Raw genomic sequence first — 21,281 nt, 5'->3', positions numbered from 1 at the left:
GACTATAGACATTGTGATTTTCAGAAAAGTTACGTTAGCTTGTTCAACTTGTGTTAGAATATCTTTTCCCAAAGACACCTCTTGCTTTCATTGGACCCAAAAGTCCCCTCTTGTTCACTTGTTATAGAAAACTTTTAATAACAAGTGTACAACAGTTTAATCTTGAATCCAAGTCAGAACTTTAAAGTTAAGAGGTATGTTTATTTCAGTGCGGGCTCAAAGCTGTAACTACAGTTTGGTAACATTTACAGAGAAGAATGCTATCGAAGCTGCACATACTGTAAGGACTTAAGCTCTTTAAGAAGTCTCACCGGTGAGTTAATGCAGTTAGATTAATTAAAAGTACTTAATTAAGGCATTGAGGAGCTGGCGGGTGGCTGGTTGAGAGGAACAACAGAGGAGGACTGAGATAACCCCTGACCTCACTCTCCGGTCTCAGCAGAGTCGTCCACCTAGCTGACCTCGTAGAGCAGCTGTGGAGGACGCACAGCGTGTCTGAAAAGTTACTGCCTTCAGTTGGACTGCGCACTATTTCTTTACTGTACTTTCTTTTCCACTGCTGTTCTCACAGTGCTATAGTGCACACCCCTTGACATTGTCTTAAATTGGCATACTAAAACAAACATTACAACACACCTGGTCCTTGTGAAGCAGCTGTCACACTTTCCACATCACTTTATTTAGCCTTCAGATGTTGTGTTGTCCCATGGGCAGCAGAAGCAGCAGGGGTCTGGCCTCAGTAGTACAGTGGACTCTATTTGGGAAAAAGAAGTGCTTTGCTCATTTGAGCAACTGTGATGACTTAGTTCTTGAATGTTTTTGAGTTTCTGGAAGAGTTATTGCAGTACTGTATGTCATGTCCATGGATGAAAAAAGAAAACTACAACTCAAACACATGATCTCATCAGGCAGAAAGTGTTCTCAGTAGAGACTGAATTGTGAAAGAGTCAATATAACAAGGAGAGCACAGAGCAGGCTTTTATTGGAGAGAGGAGGTGCTTTTTTTTTTTTTTTTTTTTCAAAATCTGATCTGACAGAATAACGTGTTGAGCTCAGTTTTTCTTCAAAATCAAACTGCAAGTAACTATTTGAAGAATTTTAAGGCTGTGTAATTTCCACTTAGCGGGCTTTTCTTACAGTTCTGACATTAATTTGTAAGTTAATATAGATCATACTGACCACCATAATAAAAATCCGCAAGCTGAGGCTGGGAAGCTCTTTAAAGTTGCATAATATTTGCCTTTGTCCAGCCGTCTTGGTCTGGACTGCTATGTGGATAAACATGCTGACTGGAGCTGGCCTGGGTGCAGCAGCTGTCCTAGCAGGTGAATGACTTCACTAAAATAAAAATCACTCTAAAACCATCCTAACCAAAGCAGAGAGAAACAAGATACAGGCAGAGACATTACATGGTACACATGCATTCTGCTCTTGCGTGTATTCTCATCATCCATGAATTGTATATGGACATGTGTGCAGGGATGATGTGTATGTGCACATGTGTTTGTGTGACTGTGTGATTTAGACTGTGAAAGCATCTGGCCATGCCGGCCTGGCTGTGTGCTCCTGCTGTGGGTCAGTCAGGCTGTTTGGACATGAAGTGGCTGTGAGTGTGTGTGCAGCTCGCTGGCTTGGGAGTGTTTATGTCTGTAATAGGCACTTAACCACACAAACCCAGCAGGCAGCTAAAGAGAAACGCCAGAGGAGACATTCAGCAGTGTTAACAGCAAGTTCTTTAAGTTCCCCCCTTTACAGTTATAATTTATTTAATGTGGTTTTCTCTGCAGAACCACATTATACAGCAGACTTTGTCTGCTGAGAGAATATTTGAGGGGGGGCATAGTGTATCACTTACACACAGAGCAAGAGATGGATGAGAGAGAGAGACATGGAAGGAGTGCGTGGCTGAAAAGTGTGAGGGGTGCAGATTCATGTTGTTTGTATTTATTCCCGGATGAAAAAGGAGAGCACGAGATGGGGGGTGTGTACTGGGTGTTAGAGAAATACTTATCCATCATTTTGTGAGCTGGAGCAGAGGCTGGTGGGGGAGAGAAAGCAGCATTATGGCTGGTGTCTGCATCGTAGTGGTGGGTTAATCTAGAGCAGAGAGGCGGCGCACGCTGCTCTGACAGGGAGAAAAAAGTTGGAGAATCCTGTGGAAAAGGAGATTCTGATGGAAAACCCATGAAAAAAAGCAACAGTAGAGAAGAAGAAAAACAAATCTGAGTGCTGCTGAGGACGAGAGGAGAGACAGAGAGGTACAGGGTTGGAAAAAAGAGGGAGATCGAAAGAGGGGAGGGGGACGAAGTGGGAGAGCAGCAGAGAGACACAGGGAAGAAGAGGGAGGTGAAGAGAGCGGAAGAGGGAGGGAAAAGGAGGTGTGATAGTGGGTGGGAGAGGAGGAGACAGTCTGGTGGACGGGCAAAAAGACAAAGGAAAGAGAGGAGAGTGAAAGGGATATGTCAGTGGGCTGGTTAGGGATGAAGAAACTAACAGATGCATAGAGATAAGACAGCCAAGGTCTCAGGAGAGGGATACAAGAGTGCAATGTGGAGTAACACAGTGGTTTAGTAAGAGGTAAAGGGAAGGAGAGAGGAGAGGGGGGGAGGAAGAGATTAAGGAAAAAGGCAGAGTGATAGACTGGCAGAGAAAAGGGAGGAGAGAAGAGCTGGATGAGAGAGAGGAGGGAGGCCGTCTCGTAGAGCGCATACAGCACGCGTGGAGCTGGTGTTAGAGCGAAAGAGAGACAGAGAGAGGGAGGGAGGGAGGGTGGGAGGAGAGAGGGAAACAGAGGGAGGGGGTAAGGTATTTAAACGCCGGAGCAGGACAGCACAGGCGAAGCTCTGAACTCCCCGAGAGTGAAGGTAGGACAGGGAGAGGAAGCAGAAGAACAGAGCTCTACAGTTTTCCTGACGGCCAAGCCCACACACTCTCACACACATATAAATATTGCACATAGAAACACACACAGACCCACACGCTCTCACGCAAGCACTTTTGGACTTTCGACTCATTTTTGGTGGACTCCAAAAGCGGTCCTCTGGAACTCTACCTGTGCCTTTCTCGCTCCCACTCATCACTCTCCTCAACTCTTCACCCACTGTCACTCCCTCAGCCCCTCGCTTGGTGAGGGCAGATGGCCATGGTGCGGGCCTCTCTCGGGGGCGCCTTAGGCTGTGCCCTGCTGGCCCTAGTCTTGGGGAGCAGCAGCGTGGATTTCGGGGCGCCCCCTGCAAGCTTCTACCCCCGTTTCAACCCCTTCTTCTTCCTGTGTACCCACCACGGGGAGCTGGAAGGAACTGGGGTGGCAGAGGGTGGGGGAGAGGTGCTACTCACCCTCCAAATTACGGGCAGCCCCACCACCTACACCCCTGGACAGGAGTATCAAGGTGAGCACACCCACTACGGTGTCCACTTGTTTTTGCTGCATGTTGACGAGAATGGGATCTATTGTTTTAGAAAATTGTTCATATCAGTGTTGAATCTCACAAAAAAGAAATGTTTTGACCTGGTTGTGAAAATACAACGTATTTTGTATTATTAGTTTTCGTCTTGTGACAGAAATTCTCTTTGATATTGTAGATGTGTTCTTGATGAATACGCGTTGCTGAAATTGTTATTATGCATAAAATACATTTCACATTAAAGATATAAAAACTATTTCATGATCAAGGATTCTACACACACACACGTGTACAACAAATACATTTTACTTGCAGGTGTTTTGCCTCACACATGAGGCACCGCTGTGGTGTGTGCATATGGGAGTGTGCAGTTTGTGTTGGGTGGCTGTTGTTGGAAACCAGCATTTATGTAACTGTAATAAGTAGTGATGCTGAGTGGGACTCCTGTTCAGTGCCGTGAGCAGCTTTGGTGTTTTACTGAGCTGTGATCCTGATGCTCCATGTGTAGGTGGCTTCTCCACAGGACTAACAGCGAGATCCCTTCAACTGAATGAGAGAGAGAGAGAGAGAGAGAGAGAGAGAGAGAGAGAGAGAGAGAGTGCAAAAACTGCAAGTGCGAATGGACAAACGAGGCACCACAGAAAGCTCTGACTGATAGAAATAAAGACTTATAAATCAGTAAACCATGCGTAGCGCGTAAGAGGAGACGGAGATTAATGTCCCCTTTCCCACACTGATGTGCTGGCACCTGGTTCTGGAAAAATGATCCCCTCTGACCTCCCAAACTGTCTCATCATTGCTCAGTCACTCACTCTTGCCACTCACTTAACACTGGGGACAGTGACCCGCACAGGCTACCACAGACCCACTAAGGTCACATTCCCATGCAGCTGTTTTCTTCACTAAGAGCTGGATGTATACACATTGAATGTATATTACTGATTATATCTAACTTCCTTAATATACACATGCACATTACCCACATCTTTTCCCAACCCTGTCTTTGTTGTGGTTCACCTAATTCGATATGGCGATGTGGATTTATTGCACTGCACTTGCGCTGTTCACAACTGCAGACTATTATCATGGCAAATAAACCTCTTGATTCCAGAAGGATACGTGCAGCGGAGTTTGTGTAATTGTATATAGAAAGAAAGGGATATGAGAAGGCCAGGAAAACAGAGCAGGAAAGGAGAGGAGTCTGGAAGAAGCAGTATTATCCTCTGTCTGAAAATAACAGCCCGGATCAACCCTTCAGTCAAGCACCTTTTAACTGGGGCCGGGCTTGTAGGGAGAGCAGGCGGGGAGAGATTTGAATAACTAGCTGGTGGATAGGAGGGATAGAGCGCACGGAGAGGTTTAAATAATTAGCATTAGAAATGTGGTGGACTGGGAGGAGGGAGAGATTTAAATAGGGCCACGGCTGTGATCGGATGGAGTAGGGGGAGATTTAAATGACGATGAGAGGATTGAGCAGATAAGATACCAGCAGCGGGGCTTGCACGGAAAAATGACAGGGTTCCAAGCTGCTCACTTTTTTTCTCCGTCCCATGTTTTGGCACATGATGGCACCTCATTGTTAAATTTCTGGGGTATTGACTGAGTTTGCATGGGGATGGAAGGATAAATGGCAAGTGAGCAAGTGAAACGTGGCTGGCTGTGTGCTTAGTTGTGCAATCAGGAGCAATCCCATTCTCTGTCTCTCTTCTCCACCTCTCTCTCATCTTCTCAAACATTGATAGTTAGATCCATCTTTACGTGTTCCTACCACAGTCGCAGCCAGGCTCATTATTGCAGGAATTGGGTGTTTTGAGAGTGCAATATACAGGTGTTAGATTCGAGGGTGGACATGTTTCTGCCTGTTCTGCTGAAATCAGAAAGAGAGAAAAACATAGAAAGGAAAAAACTGTAAATCACATCTTCTTGTGATGTGAAGGAAAATGGCAAAGGAAGTGTTTGTGGCTTTTTTTTTTTTTTTTTTTGTCCATTTCTGCGAATGAGCTCTTGTATTTCAGCATGCTTCTTTTATTTGGTTTGATCTCAATTGGTTTTTTTTCTCTCACTGCTTTCTATGTGCTCTCTGGGCTTTAGTTTTGGATTACATTTGGTTTAATCTTCTAAAAGCAACGTGTGATCTAACCACTGAAAGAGCTGCATGTGGAAATGGTGGGCGGAAAGCATTAGAGATGCTGGCCGTGTGGTTGTTGAAGGGCTGTAGAAAAGAAAACTGAAGAAAGAGCGCGAAGGAGAGAGGTTGTTAGTGGAGGGAGGGAAAGTTAGAAAAAGAAAGGAGATAGATGACCCGTTATGAAAGAGACAGAAGGTGAGTGTCTCAAAGAACCACCTCAGTATTCGGTGCTGAGCCAGAAGAAGATTCTGTGTGGCCGATTTGTCGTACGGTAATTGGGTTTCTGACCTGACCTCACTGCCTCTCGCTTCTCTGTTGCTTTTGAGTGATAAGACGATGTGTGGGCAGTGTACTCTGTGTCTGTGTATGTGTGTGTGTTATAGACACAGATTACTGTGTTTAGCTATCAGAATGAAATGACCAAGAGAGGTTGCGTTACTCTCTGTGTGAAATGTTTGAGAGGGTGGGTGTATTGGCAGGGTCATAGTGGACAAAATGGAAACAGAAATACTGTAGAGACACTCTGAACTGCTGGGAAACAGAACGAGGGGAAATGAAAAGATTTATGTGCTTGCATTCAGACTCTAGGGTCAATCCTTGTACCAGACAAATGGAGACCAAGTGTCACTCACACACACTCACATACTGCCCACATACAGCCTTATCTTTCAGAAGAGAGAGAGCAGCAAAAAGAAGAAAGGTCACGCTGGGATAATCAAACAACCCTTTTGAACCACTTTTGCTACACTCAGGAAGCGGTTCTTTATTTCAATAATGTCAGAGCATTTTTTATTTTGTTTCTGACCTCTTTTAACTGCTGTGGGAATTCGAGATGTTCCCCATACAGCAACCGCATGTTTATAGGAAACAACATGAGAACACAAAACCCAGAGCCCTCTTTCTAAACATAGTCAATCAGAGCATGTTGTTTCTCATTCTTGTTTCTTGTCCCTCTTCTTTGGAAACATTATGTATTCATTTTAACAGATGAACAACAGCATTCAAGAAGGGATGGTGACACAGCAGTGAGAGAACAGGAAGAGGCAAAATTCCTCCAAACAGACTGTTTTAGTATCAGAAAACATGGCCTTTCCAGTAAAGCACATTGGATTCACATCATGAGCAGAGGGGACATCAATCTACTGTGTTATGCAGTATGATTAGAAAGCACAATAGAAAAGATTGGTGAGGGAATGGTGTGGCAGCGCGGTGTCCTCTGCAAGTCAGTAGAGAATAGCCAGAAAAAATGGAGGTGCATGAGCAGAAATTGGGCCAGTGAGATTGATTGAGTGCCTTTGTGTGTCGAGGAATTTGTACCATTTCTTTCTGACGATTTCATCCTAGTTCATAATGATGCATGTGCACTTGTGATTAAAGCTGCAGTTGTGTTTATCATGACAGTGGTCTCAAGCACACTGCATGTTTGTGTAGAGCACACTGTTACATCTGGTGTCTGTTGTCACGTTACAGGGCTTAGTACGCAATTCAGATTATTTCTTCCTGTCCAGACTGTTCTCATGATAGAAGGGGCTTATATCTGACATCAGTGTGAACACATCCCACATGCAGCCAATAATGTCACACACTTGTGCGTTGGAACTACAATAAAAACGTCACATTTGCAAAACAGGCATTTTGGGGAAAATGAATCACACAGCGGTGCAAGCTTCATCTCCTGAATTATTGCCATACGAGGAAGATCAGATGCCATCATTCACTATATTAATTAGTCATGAGCTTCTGTTTGGGAGAGTGTGTAGCGCTTCAGAGCAATGGCAGTTTGTTTTCAGGGTAACTGGCTGTTGTATAAATAGGCTTTTGGTCTACTAGCTCTATTGCTGAGAGGTGTAGATGCAGCCAGGAGAGAAGTCAGGAGTGATGGGGTCGCGATGTGGAGGGTTTCACGAAGGAACAGTACCTACAGACCTTCAGAAGTCCAGGGCTATATTCCAATACTTTACCGGTGCCTCACAAAAACACAGGCGCGGCATGTAGGCAAGCTATCCCTGTCGGATAGCGTCTGGCAGTCGAGCTCTGTTGGCTGGTGACCGGGGCAGCCTACTGCAGTGGCAGTACGGCTACGGCAGCCTTCTCTAGTTCTCAACGCACTGCTTAAAAACTGTTTGGCGGGTAATGTGCACCTGTGCAGTTAAGTATGACATGGAAAAACCATGGATGTGTGGGAACACACATGACATCCAATATCACTGTTCTCACAATAGTCACCTGGACAGTAATCAGATATGTATTGGATTTAGGAGACTATATGAAAGTATCTCAGATCTGATTGGAAAAAAAAATCAGATTTCTGTGTCCACACTACTCTAAAAACATAAGATCTGTGTCACAAGAGAGCAAAAAAAATCGGATTTGGGCCACATTTGCTTGCAATGTGAACATAGCCTCACTCTGTTGATTTCATGTTACGGTATTTGAAAAGCTTGAGCGAGTGCTTGTATTCCCACTATGCGTATTTGCATATTGCGTGGAGTTTTTGTGTGTGTTTCTATATGCAGGGTTGTTGATGTCAGTGTAAAGCACTGAATGAGCCACTCACACAAGCCCCTACTGAGGCATGCAGGTTCAGGTAGGCAACGTGGCTCTCCCTCTCACTACTTTCATTGTTCCTACACACTATTGAAAGCCAAACAATATTCAATGGGATTCAGCAGTGTGTCTCTACCACAGTGCCACAATAGAAAAACAGGAGGAGAAACAGCGGTGCGAGGGAAAGTGACAGAGGGTGAAACAAGAGAGCTGCTTAGAGAACTAGTTGACAGTACAGGCTGAAATGGCCATTGCTAATCTGTCAATGGTCTCTACAGCCGTCCCTGTTCCATGGACCTTTTCATGTGCAAATGATTGAAGAGGCCCAAGAAACAATCAACATTTCAAGGAGATTTGGACGTTGCCACTAAATGACATTCTTAATGGGAACTTGGAGATAAATTCATCCCCACAAAATGCCATCAGCTCTTCCCATGATAACCTATCAGATTAGACATTGTGAATTACTTCAGCAGCTCTCCTGCCAACCACCAGAAACAACTCAATGCGCCTTTCAATGGGAAAAGGCCATTATCTATCTGCAAAGTTGATTACTTGTCGTGGTTGGGGGTGTTTTTTTTTTTCCTGCGACTGTGCTGTTGACCGATGTCTGTAGAACAACAAGTCAGTCATGTCGAAGTGAAGGTCACAGACACACGGAACCTGTAAAGCTGTAGGGAAGCTGACATTATCTTACCATATGCCAGGTCATATCAGTAAAGCCACAGTGAGACACCATGAAAACAGGGCTCATCTTAAAGGGAAGTTGATCCCCAAATCAAAATGACATAGTTTTCCTGTTACCTCTAGCGCTGTTTATCTTTTTAGATTGTTCATTGTTCATTGCCAAGTGTTGCCCATATCAGCAGTAGAGATGTCTGCCTTCTCTTGAATAAAATGGAACTAGATGGCACTCAGCTTGTGGTGTTGAAAACACCAAAAAATCGATTTAAAAAAACTCCACAGCAATGTCTCTTTGCAGAAATCATGACCCACTTACTCAAGATAATCCAGGTTGCGAGCAGTTTCATGTAGGAACTATTTTCTTTCTGCCAAACTACACCCCCCAACCGTATCACCGCGCAGAAGGAAGCGTGACTCTACTTGTAGATGAGTGGCTCATACTCATGACAGCGGGAAATTAAATCATTAATGGCGTCCTACTCGGCTGACCTGTAATGTTAGCCAACTCAGTGGCAGCATGCTTCCTCCTGTGCAGTGATACTGCACATCTGGCAGGTGTTGTTCGGTAGAAAGAAAATAGTTCCTATATGAAGCTGCTCAAACAAGGTCCCTGGATTATCTTGGTAACCAGGTCATGATTTTTGGAAACAGACATTGCTGTTGAGTCTTTCAGATGTATTTTTTGCCGCTTTGAGCACAAGCTGAGTACAGTCAAGTTTCAATATAGTTGAGAACAGGCCGACATTTGTTCGACCAATATCTTTAACAATTTTTTATTGTGGGGTGCACTGTCCCTTTAAGGTCTTCACAAACTCACAGTCATTTTTAGATTTAGATTGTATACCAAAGTGGCATCAGTCAGCTGTGACGTCAGCAGCCCAGGGGAAGCCATCATTGCCTTCTGCAGCACTTAACCTCTAAGGGGACCATTAAGGGTCTACTTTCTGACCTCTGACCGCCTCTTGTCAGTGCTGCATTGCTTGGAGTTCTGTTCCAACAAAGTGATTAGATTTGGCTGGTGTCCCTGCTTTTCCTGTCCACCAGTCTAGCGCTCCTCACGTCTCTGTTCAGCTTAACCGTAGCATTTCATACTTATCTACTTAAAGGACCAAGAAAAACTCTTTAAGTATTTCTTACGGTGCAGCAAGCATTGGTCAGTGAACCATCAAACGACTGGCCTAGTTTTCATGCCGACATCCAGTTTAGGGGAAGCGGGACACTGAAAAGGGGGGTAAGGAGTACAGGGGATAGGGGCTAATGGTTTAATATGGCTCTCTTGTGAGCAAAGGAAAAGCAACATGCAGATAGCACTAGCACTTTCAAGTGGTCCAAACCTGTGCATTCATTAGCTCCCCAGCTCTTCAGCCTCTCTGCCTCCTGCTGCTTTGTCTGAATAGGTCACTTCACTGAGTAGAGAGAAGTGTGTCAAGTGTATTACTGTTTGTATGGGCTTGCTGGGTGTGTTTGGGTGTTCTGTCTTTGTGGACATTGAATGATGAACCATTTAAAGAGCATTGTATTCACCGAGATATGCCAGTTTCCTTTATATGAAGGAGCAGATGGGCGAGAAATGAGAATGGATATTCATTGGGAATCTTCTCTTTGTCACACATGCACGCTTGGCCATGCACGCAGCACTCAGCTCTTAGTGGGTGATCCATCATGACACAGAGACAGGTCAGATGTTACGCTGGCTAAACACAAATGTCCTGATCAGCGGGCTATTACAATTTTACTTGTGTCAATGTTACAATAGGATGTAACATGATAACATGAATAGGAGGTTACTATTTCCCTCCTGTCAGGTGCTAAATGGCTGTGTCAAGTTGTTGTCACAGGAGCATGCTCTAGCTATTGTATCATACCATACAAATGTATGACATCGTAATGATGTTACAAGAAACTTGCACACACGTTTGATCTGTCTCTACCTTTGCAGTTTCTCATAAAGAGGCAGTGAGCTGCAGCAGCTCTGGAGAATTTGAAGCCGTGAGAGTTGAGATGGCCCAGATGCCACCTATACGCTACATTTGTGGAAAATTGATTTACTGCATCAGAGCACGGAGAATCGCCTCAGATAACAGTGACATTGTTAGCCTTTGCCAGGCTGGTGCCAGAGTGATGCCAGCGTGGTGCCAGGTGTGGTAGAAAGAGCTAAAAATGAAGGCAGTGAGTGGATGCCCGCCAGGCAGAGGTGTGTGCCTGTGCCAGTCTTATCTGGGCAAGCGGCAAGGAGCTCTTACATTTTTTATTTTCAATTTCCTCAGCGGATTCATTTTCTAGCCAAAACAAGAAAGCTCTTAACAAGCAAATGTGAGTTGTGTTTTCAGTAACTTTCATGAGTGGGCAGACGAGTGGGCGTAAGTATTTTCAGGATGTTGGAGTGTGTGCTTGCCTTTTGGGGGTTTGCCTGATTTGGATTGCCTTTCTGTTGATAATACAAGCTAGGGTGTGCAGATGCTGGGCTCCTGCTGTCCTAGTATGTACTTGCTTGCTGTGTGTCCCTCGTGTCTCTGTCTGGTGTCTGGAGGTTTAAGTTTTAGACAGAGGAAGCACCAACAAAGATTCTACTCCTGGCACAACTTTAGCAACATATAAACCGCCCAAAAATACAGTGACATAATGAGTTTTTCCTCGCCTGAAGCACAAAGAATTTGGTAGCATTCTTGTTGGTTACCTGCTCAGATTCCTGCTGTTGCTGAATATGAACTTTAATGAGGATTTCTGTATTTGAGTCATTGTATATGTATCAGTCCCTATGGTAAATCATAGTGAGAAACAGAACATCAGCTCACAGAGCCCACACAACATACTCTAAACCCTGAGGGTGAGGATGAATCCCAACCACGCTGTATTTACTGCCTGAGTTTCCCAATAGAAAACACAAGGGAAGCACCCCTCCACAGTCTATTTGAATTATTTTTTATTGGCACATTACACTCCCCCCCCCCCTTTCCTCCGCCTCTGCCTCTTTGATGTTTACTTTCAACTTACAAAAAGGTTGTAAACATAATTACGTTTTTTTTTTATTACAGAAAGCACAAACACAAGGTCTACATACAACATTAAGGGCTCCGTGTGTCTATGCAAACTCATGCTAATGTTGCTATCCCAATCTACCTCGTAACAATGGGCCAGTGTTCATTCTCCTTAAGGAGTACCAAGTGGCTCTAAGCCGGATTTTGAAAAGTGATGGATCCTTTTTAAACCTTTCTTCCCTCCTCCCCATCCTGCGTGCTGGACGTGTTGTTCTCATGGGGTGGTTTCCCAGCCGCTGTTGATTAGCGTGTCAGCTTTGCCGATGGCCTCTTCCTTTTAGAGAATGGAGCTCCTGTTGGAGGATTGTGTACCTCCTCCTCCCTCTTCTCCTCCTCTTGCTCTGGATCCTCCTCCTGGCGGCTTCATTGAGAGAGCTGTAATCCCTGCTTGGGGGGCAGTGTGTCGTCTGTGCTGATAGCATTCAGAGGGCCTTGTAGCGCTCCAATGGACCCACTACAGAGGAGGCGGCATGGTGCAACTGGCTGGGTGCTGGGCACATGGCGCGTGGCACAGGCGGATTAGCCCCAGCTCTACCCCCCATTCAGCTCCAGCCTCCTTCAAACAGCCAGGCCCACTCTGCCCAAAGAGACACGGCAGGCTGGCAGAGGCAGATTACACATCGGTGCCTGTGCACAGGCTCACACATATGGCTGCTGAAAGTGACAGCATGGGTGAGGGGGGTTAGTGTTTACAGGGCCCCTGAAAATACTTAATTCCCCTCATGCTCTGTTGTGAAATCCCACATATCAAACCTCATACCTCCAGCCCCCACAGGTCTACGTGTCATCAGTGAGCTCTGACTCAGGAGTAGAACATCCACAGAGAATATCCCAGTAGACCTCAATAACGATTAGCTCGTTTATCTTGCTTTTAGGATTTGTCAGAAAGATTTCTGAGTATAGGCTTACCTTTGCCTTTCTTTGCTGCCATCAGTAAATCAAAAATATCCCCCTCTACCAAGGAGCACCCCGAGGAGCAGCATGTCTTACACCTTAGTGAACCAGGTGTTTGATTGTGTGTCAGGGAGCGCGTGGCAACTGAAATTCTGAACAATGAAGAAGAAGAAGTGCGACTTCACCTTCCTGCCTCACTGTACTCAAGGGAAACTGAGAGTGTCCATCCATTGTAAAGGACACTGTTCCTCTCTCTCTTTGGCTGATGTCTGTCCTCGGCTTCACTCTTTCTTAAAAAAATTATCGCAAAGCTGGGAACATGTGTCTGTCACCTGCTGCTCAGTGCTCACTTTCACAGGGACCAAGAATATGAAATGAGCCCAGCTCTTAATCACGCCTCATCACACCATTTACCTCAGCCCTCTCTGGCAGCCATACCAGTGGCAATAGATAGACACATAGATAGACAGTCATGTTTATTTATCACATCCTTTTTGATCTCTCAGTGAAATTGCCAGGATACAGTGTTTTAGATCAGTCACATTTGAGGGACAGTAGATATCAGGGAAATACCTGTATAATCATCCTTTTTTAATTTTTTTATTTTAGATGAAATGGATATCAGAAATACCAAGAAGTAATTGAGAAAACCTAAAACTATTGTATCTATAACGAGGTCCTGGGACATTTGTTGCCAGTTGCAGTTGGAAATGCACATTTATGCAAACCACAAATACGCTACACCTGCACGATTTATGCATATCATGTAAAGTGACATAGTAAAATAGCTGACTTTGTCATTAAGAGCTGGAGGGGAGACGCATGCCAAGCTACAGACCACTGTTCAAGACCAACAAACAACAAAACCAGGTATTTCAAGCTAAAACGTTATCTTTTCCTAACCCTAACTGAGTGGTTTTGCTTAAACCGAACCACACTTGAACCACAGCGTTCTGAAATGTAAAGATTCAACGTATCCGCTTCATAATAACGTACACATGTAATGAATCCATGGTTTGCAGAAACGTACAATGGCAAAATTTTTTCTGGTGATTGGGTCAGTGTACTTGGGGCTGTGAATGAGGCCCGGCCAAGGTTTAGGCAGGAACATCCCAATGTCTTTGTCAGTGACTCAACACATTTGTTTGTGTGCACACGTCACTTAGTCTTGACAGCAGAGGATATAGAATAATAGGGCCATTGAGTGATCCTTGCTATCGAGTGAAAGCAGAGGTTTGAGGTAGAGGTTACCACAGAAAAGAGGTGGGGGTGAGAGAGGGGTGATGGAGGGAGCGTGACAGTGTTAATTACAGCAATGAGTGCATTCTTACCAAGCTGAGCCGGTGTGATTAAGACTGGATGTCAAGGGAAACGCTCCCCATTGATCCACTGCCAGTAGAGACCATCTAGTCTTTCATTACTGCAACCAGCTTGTTAATTAGAAATCAATCTTTCCCCTCTGCTCTATGAAGCCCCCCCACCCCACACCACTGTGTCACTCTCCTTCCACCCAAACATTCATACCCAAAAGCTATGGAGGACAGACTTTGACTAATGTCAGTACTTTTTCACTTAGTTGGCCATAATCTGTAATTTTCACGCCAAGAAAGAGTGGGGAGCGGAGAGCAAAATAGTGAGGCACAATATCCTGCCTTCCTTTCCAGCTCCCAGGACGTCTTTCAGTTCTTTAAAGAATTTGCCAAACTCTTGGATTAGTTTAAGATTGAGGACTGAATTCAAATTTTCTTGCTGAATAGCATTTATCGTGTTGTCTTTCAACTACATCTGTGCGCAGTTGTGTATTTTTAGGATCAGTGACAGACCTGTAGAGGTTTTCTGTGGAAAACTAGCTGAGACTAATGGTCCATGGCTCATTTATCTTTTAAAGTGTTGGGGGGGGGTTACATAATTTTACATCAGTTAAATTGTTTTGAATAAGTCTGATCTATGGACAGTTTTTATGATTATGTTATGTATTACTCCTCTGAATGGAAGAAGCAAGATCCCACAAAAAACTTTTATGTCCTACACTGAGCCTGACTTTTTATGATAGGTCACATTATAATGTGTAGTCTCCTAACTATGTAGATAAAAACAAGTGCTGTTATGTTGAATTATTGTGTAAACATGAAAAAGAGATGTGGAAGAGATATTAAAAAGGATAGACAAAGTGGAGCTGCAAAGTACACACCTGTGTAAATTTCATCAGTCATATTGAAGCTATTACATCTGTGATAGTGGAAACTTGGTTGGGAACTTGAGTCTGTGCTGTGTGCATGTCCTCCTGTGTGCACATGTACATGTACATACAGTAGTTGGCGCTAATAGGCAGAGCAGCTGTCTGGTTTTGCAAAAGGGAGATGTGTCCAGATGTTTCTGGGCAATGATCATTTGAAAATATGCACAGATGTTTCTATATTACAGGTACAGGTAGACTGGCTCATTTGCAGACATAGTTTGTGTGTCAGCTTAAAAATATGCAAAGATATATTTTCTTCCCATTGCTTATCTTTTGGTGAAATGATATCCATGCAAAACCATACCACTGTCGCTTCACTGTTGTGTGGTCCCTAGAAGCCACGACTGTATTACCTAAAAACTCAGATTTGTTAAAAATCCATGTACATTTTACGCAAGAAAAGATGGCATTGTTCTGTAGTTGATGAAAACAGTTGATGTTTTTGAAACGCTAATAACAATTGCTGTCCAACATAAAGTGAGTACATTGTCTTTAACTTTTCATGAGGCTGAAACAGTTCAAAAGTCCAGGTTGATGTTCTGATATAAACTGCAGTTTGAAGTGTCAGACCTGGATGGCTAAGAGGAGGATGGGCAAGAGCAGGGCAGTTGCACCTGGTGCTAACTCACTTACTTATTCTCTTTCATCTCATAAACCTAAGTGAGCCTGGAATATGCAACGTTGGAAACACCACAAAAAAAAATTATTAAAAATTATTTTTGGAAAAAAAAGAAGGACATTTTTTGGGAAATATTGTATTTTTAAAGCACAATATGAAAATAAAGTATTAACTTTTTAAGGCTATTTCCTCTCAGTTGGAAATAATTCAATAGAAACACCGTGAGTCATTTTAATAAAACATTACTGAGTAGCTCCAAGACACAGACAGTTATTAAGTTCGGTCTGTTTCGTCTCCCTCTGTGTGAGGAGAGGTGTATGTTGTGTGCCACCAAAAACACCTCATCATTCAACTAAAACAGTGATGGACTAGATTTTCACTATAGTTTGACTCCAGTACAGGTGGGCAGGGTTTCAGTTTGTACTCTCCTGTACTGTACACCTGTTATCTTCTAATGGTTTTGACCACTTCATTCCTAGCATGTAGTATATACATGTAAAGTTACAAAATGCCATTAAATGGACAGTTTATATTTTGCCAAAGCTCTGATTTTGGCATCCGCTTGGTTGTGGTCTTGGTTTACACAGGAGGTGATTAAAGCCAGCCAAATTTTGTTGTGCTTTTGATTTGTAATGGACTTGATTATGACAAAGAAGTGAGGCATTTACAGGTCAAAGAGTAAAAAACAATCTTTTATCACAAAAGGTTCTTCCTTTCTACTCCGGATCTTTTACATTGCCTCTTTTATTAACCTATTAGCATGCACACAGGATAGAGCAAAGATCTAAATGACAGAGGTGATTTGGTGCTCACTCTCATAAGAGATATTGGATATTATAGCCCATGGGCCCAATTTCCAAAACATGAGTGCAGAGAGAAATTCCTGTAGCACCTTGGCCATTGTGCAGCAGAGAACAGGTTAGCGCTGGCACTGGCCAGCTAAGATTGTTAAATTAATTTGCTCTGCAGTGTTATTGTGAGGAAGCATACTGATCCTCTCTCTGCTTGCAGTGTTAAAGAACTGCTTTCATTAGGTGCTCGGGTAGGTCAAACTAGACTGACAGGGTGTCACTTTGTTGACATGATCTTCCGTCCTTCAGTGTTCGTGCAAAGCACTACCCATCCTTGTCCAAAGTCTCAAGGCCTTGCTTTGACAGATGCCTTCCGGTCATGTGTCGCTCAGCTGTGGAGCAGTTCGGGGTGGGCTGCTGGGGGTTCTGGGAGGAGGGAGATGGGGGGCAGACCAGCTGTGGGAAGGGGATGGGGGTCACTTAGGCTAAGTGGCCTGGTGTCCCTGAGAGGGACATGGCAGGCAGAGGGGTTATAGGCTGTGGTTGACAGCTTGGCCCTCATTACCTCCTTCCTGTTTCCTATCAGGGCAGCTCCCGATGGAGCAGGTGAGATGGAAAAGGAGTTATGCAACAGTGTTGGTTCTTGTCCAGTGTCTGAGTTTTGTCTGTGTGTAATTTTACAGCTGGTCTGCTGGTTGGTTGTGCGTTTTTGTCCATGTCTGAGTGTGTGTTGCTGTGCAAGTGCATGTGATGATGATGTGTCTTTGTGGATGGATATGTTTAGTGTCATTGAGCTTGCCATAGATTTTTAATAATATATATTAAGTGTGATCGTGTGTGTTTGTGGGTCTGTGTTGTGCGTCTCTGCCTTTTGTAAGGAGTTGTGGTTTGGGTCTTACCCCACTTTCTGAGGCTGACTGGGCTTTTAGTGTTTTCCTACATTCCTTCGATTCAGCCTCAGGAAGCCGTACGCAGTGGCTTTCCTCTGTAACCTGCATTGATTTTAAATTAAAATTCTTTATATTTTTTGGTTCGTGTCTCTCATGTTTAACACCTGGGCTTTTAATTGTGTGTTAGCTTGTTCAGCATGACTCTGACAAGTAAAGGAAGATGCTTTGCTTGTCAGAGCTGGATGGCTGAAGCCTTTTCTCTGTCTGCAGAACACATGGTGTTGATCATGAGGACAGCTCACTCTCTAGTCCTGGCAGTCACCAAGCGACAGAGGGAAAGAATCATGGTGTTCCTGAACCTTATTACAATGTAACCCTTTACAGCAACCACCAATTATGCATTTTATGCTGAATGATATTCCCTTTATGCTGAATGTTTTAAAAATCTAATCATTGTAAGATGTCTGATTGTAAGATGAGTATGTAGGATTCTGTAGCTTGTTGCTTCAGATCTCTGATCTTTTCTTATTGAATATTTTTTGGTCTTATATGTACAGTACATATTCTTACCCTTTCTCCTCTCATTCTGTCAAACTTTATCACGATTGATGAAGACAGGGTCCATATAAGAGAAGTGTATCTTATCAAAACCTATTCAGAATGTCATGGCAGAGATTAGATCTGCTTGCTGTTTGAGGCCTTTCTACAGTGAACCACTGAATAATGTCAAAAGCCCAGACAGATGATTTGCTGTCAAAGCACCTCACAGGTAAAGAGAATAGCCTTTGAGTGATCACAGCCTGATGTGCTTCCTCTGAACATGCAATGTTCAGTTAGAGATGTTCCGTCAGTAATGATTCAGCCTTGTTGATTTGTGGATATGCCTTCCCAGTGGGGTTGTATCTTCCTTGTAAATCAAATGTTGACCTTTTGGTAAATCACTAAGAATGAAAAGCATATATAGTACATTTTGTGCAGAATAATATAACTTGTAGATTACCTGCAGATTATATGCAAACAATGTTACCCTAGAAATCATAACAAAAGGAAAGATAATGTTCCTCAAGGCAACAAGAATACTATACTCTGGAGATTTAGGTATATATAAACTGCAGCTTTTCTTGTGTAGAATAACTTACACCTGCGCCTGTTCGTGCTCAAGCATGTGACACACAGTCTCATCTGAATGTATACAGCCACAAGCATACATTGCATGATATGAGAGCAGCACAATGAAGTGTGATTCTGAAGCAGATTATGTGTGAGGAACAGGATGTTTGTGACAGAACTGCCTCTTCACTCCTGTTTTTCTCCACGGCTGTTGCAGGGGTGAAGCCAAGCTAGGCAGGCAGGAAGGCTTCAGCTCCCCTCTTTGGTAAACAGAGTAGAACCTCAGTAGAGCGAATTGGACCAGGAACAAGAATAGGCTACACATAATAATCTCTGGCAGCGATCATGAAAGGACCTGTAAACTGGTCCCAAGAGATGAATTGCTTTCATGCAAAAAAAATGTTGTAGATGTTGCGGTTAAGCAGACCTGTAGAAGCTCAGTGGCTGATAGGTTGTCTGTGATGTAGTGTTTCACAGCAGCAGATGGCAGTGCCAGCAGGCCAGAATGGTGCCAGAAGGTTACGCAATGGAATGATGCCTCTAAGACCTGACTGGAACACCACATGACACATATATGTGCAGAAACACACTTCCCACACAATCTTCTGAAACTGTAAAGAAACATTCATACTTAGGAGATTCAGTTTGTTTGCATCCTCCTGCACTTGTGGTCAGTGTAAAGGACCAGTCTTTCCCTTCCTTAACAGAGGAAGTAGCGGCATATCCTTCATGGTGTCATGCTCAGGTGACTGACAGTTTGAACCATTTCAGGAAGCTCAGAGTGAAGTGGCACCCCAACACTGGCATGGCCATGGAAACAGATGGAACTATAGCTTCCCCATGGTCTGGCCTCCATTTCCTGGTCCTCTCTGGGGCACGTGTGTGTCTGCCAGTGGGATATGGGTCAGATGGTCGGCTATCTTTATCCAGATTGTTGCCAGGAAAACCTCCATCCATTTGGAAACGAAAAGGGCGTCCTCCTGGTTTACTCAGAGAAAAAAAATGGGGGATTTCATTGATAATACTTCCTGTTGCAGTGTCTCGCATTTCACATTACTTGCTGCGTCTTGTACTAGACATGTAAAACACTAGTTTCATCACAGTACTATATTAAATTCATTCTTTGGACAATGATGTGATATTTGCTCATATCACAGTCTGGCATGACACAATTTCAATATGACTTAATTCAGGGGCCTGCAATTGATAGGAGATGATATCATATGCCTATTTAACACAATGGGTAACAAAAGGAAGAAGAAAACAACGCATACATATTTGTAAATAATTGTAACCAGATCAGTGCAGTAAAATTTCTTTAAATTGACTTCATAAACACACATAAAACAGCACATGGGATTAGTCAGCCCATGTCAGAAAGCCCTTCCTTGAAGAAATCTTCTGGCTTGAAGTCCTGAAGGCAATATTCCCCCAACGGGTCCATGTCATTGGTTCGACAGCCCATTGGTTCGACATCCCATTAGTCCGACTGTCCGCGGTGCTGAACGGCTCACGGCGGGCGTATGGTGCGCCGCGACCGGCTTGAGGCGGAGCAGGCTCACGGCTTATGTGTTTGCCACTTTCTTTTTCATTTTAACCCACACCATGATCTTTTCCTGACCCTAACCAAGTGGTTTTTGTGCCTAAACCTAACCAGACCTTAACCACAGGGCGTCATGATGATTTCGGAACGGACTTCGGAACAAAGAGTTTAATATGGTCGGAACAATGGGATGTCGAACCAATGGGCTGTTGAACCAATCGGCAGTCCCCCCCCCCCCCAACAGCCATAAAACATGGGTTAACAGCAAGATCATTTAACATAAAATTCAGCTCAGTCACAACTGTCAAGGTTAATAGACAAAACAATTTATCTTTGCTAGTCACCTTTGTTTAGCTTAACCACTTTAACTTTGCATTCATTAGCCTAGCGGCTAGCGGGCTCTTTCTCTTCTCATAGCTTGATAAATTACATGCACTATTTATACTTTTTCTTAATTACTGTTGGTTTAGGTCACTGCATCTCCCAACATAACGGCAGGATTGAATTTCAGACTACATGCATGTTCTTTCAGCCTAACATTACTAAAACAGAGCTGCTAATGTTGCTGTGGTGAGAAGTTAGCAGAGTGAGATGCCTGGCCAGGCAGGTACGTTTTGTTTCCTGAGTATTTTCTCTCATAACAGTATTGTTTACATTTGACGTGCTTTCTCTGTGGAGCCGTATTTTCTCTGAAATCTGAAATATTCCCACCCTGCTGATTTATTCCCGAGAGGGGAGTAAATATCTAAATCATTTTTTTCTCGACTGCTTGCCATTATCTGCCTGGCGCTGTTTGAGGGTGACACAGACTTTGAAAATAAAGGAGTATCCTACAGATGAGGGATTGATGTTTTGACTTTGCATTGATGATGTTGGTTTGTTAATCATTAAATTGATACATTGATCAAGATTGATGGCCCGTAACACCCGTAGCTTGTACTACCTAATGCTGTAATCATGAAGCAGTACAGACTGTGATATTTTCTGTCTGTGGTATGATTTAGTGCAGCTGAATCAAATATTGTCAGAACCTTCTTGTGTAGCCATGTCTTTCCAGTCTTGGGGACTTTCTAACTTCTTTTCTGAGACTTGTTTAAGTAAAGTAAAGGTTATGACTGTGGGTGTGGTACGACGGGTGGGTGATGTTGTACATAAAGAGCAGAAAGGAGCTGTTCAGGCCATGCCAACCATACGAAGACTTTAATGCAAGTGGACGAGGCTGCGACGTAAATCAGGTCTTCTCTCAGAGCTCCCAGACGTCCTGTCCAGCTCGAGCCTAATCCCTCGCCTTGCTGTTTTCTAAGAATGAGCTCATGCCACCAAGCGTTGCCAACCACAGTGCCGACCATGCTTTGCTGTACCTTGAGGAGACATTACCATTGCTTTTAGGATGC

At 43.8% G+C, this 21,281-nt stretch overlaps 1 protein-coding gene across 4 annotated transcripts in view; it reads left to right on the top strand.

The window, feature by feature from the left end:
* The first annotated feature begins 2,837 nt into the window (after positions 1–2,837).
* Positions 2,838–21,281, top strand: part of reln (reelin) — a 118,039-nt gene continuing 99,595 nt past the window's right edge. For all 4 annotated transcript variants that reach the window (XM_033634659.2, XM_078167802.1, XM_078167801.1 and 1 more), the window contains exon 1: positions 2,838–3,389. In XM_033634659.2, coding sequence (XP_033490550.2) covers positions 3,137–3,389 — 253 coding nt within the window. In that variant the 5' untranslated portion in view covers positions 2,838–3,136. The remainder of the gene's footprint in view (positions 3,390–21,281) is intronic.

This window comes from Epinephelus lanceolatus, chromosome 5 (assembly GCF_041903045.1).
Source record: "Epinephelus lanceolatus isolate andai-2023 chromosome 5, ASM4190304v1, whole genome shotgun sequence".
Classification (NCBI taxonomy): domain Eukaryota; kingdom Metazoa; phylum Chordata; class Actinopteri; order Perciformes; family Serranidae; genus Epinephelus; species Epinephelus lanceolatus.
Note: the sequence above shows the minus strand (reverse complement) of the source record. Positions and strands in the feature narration are given on the sequence as shown.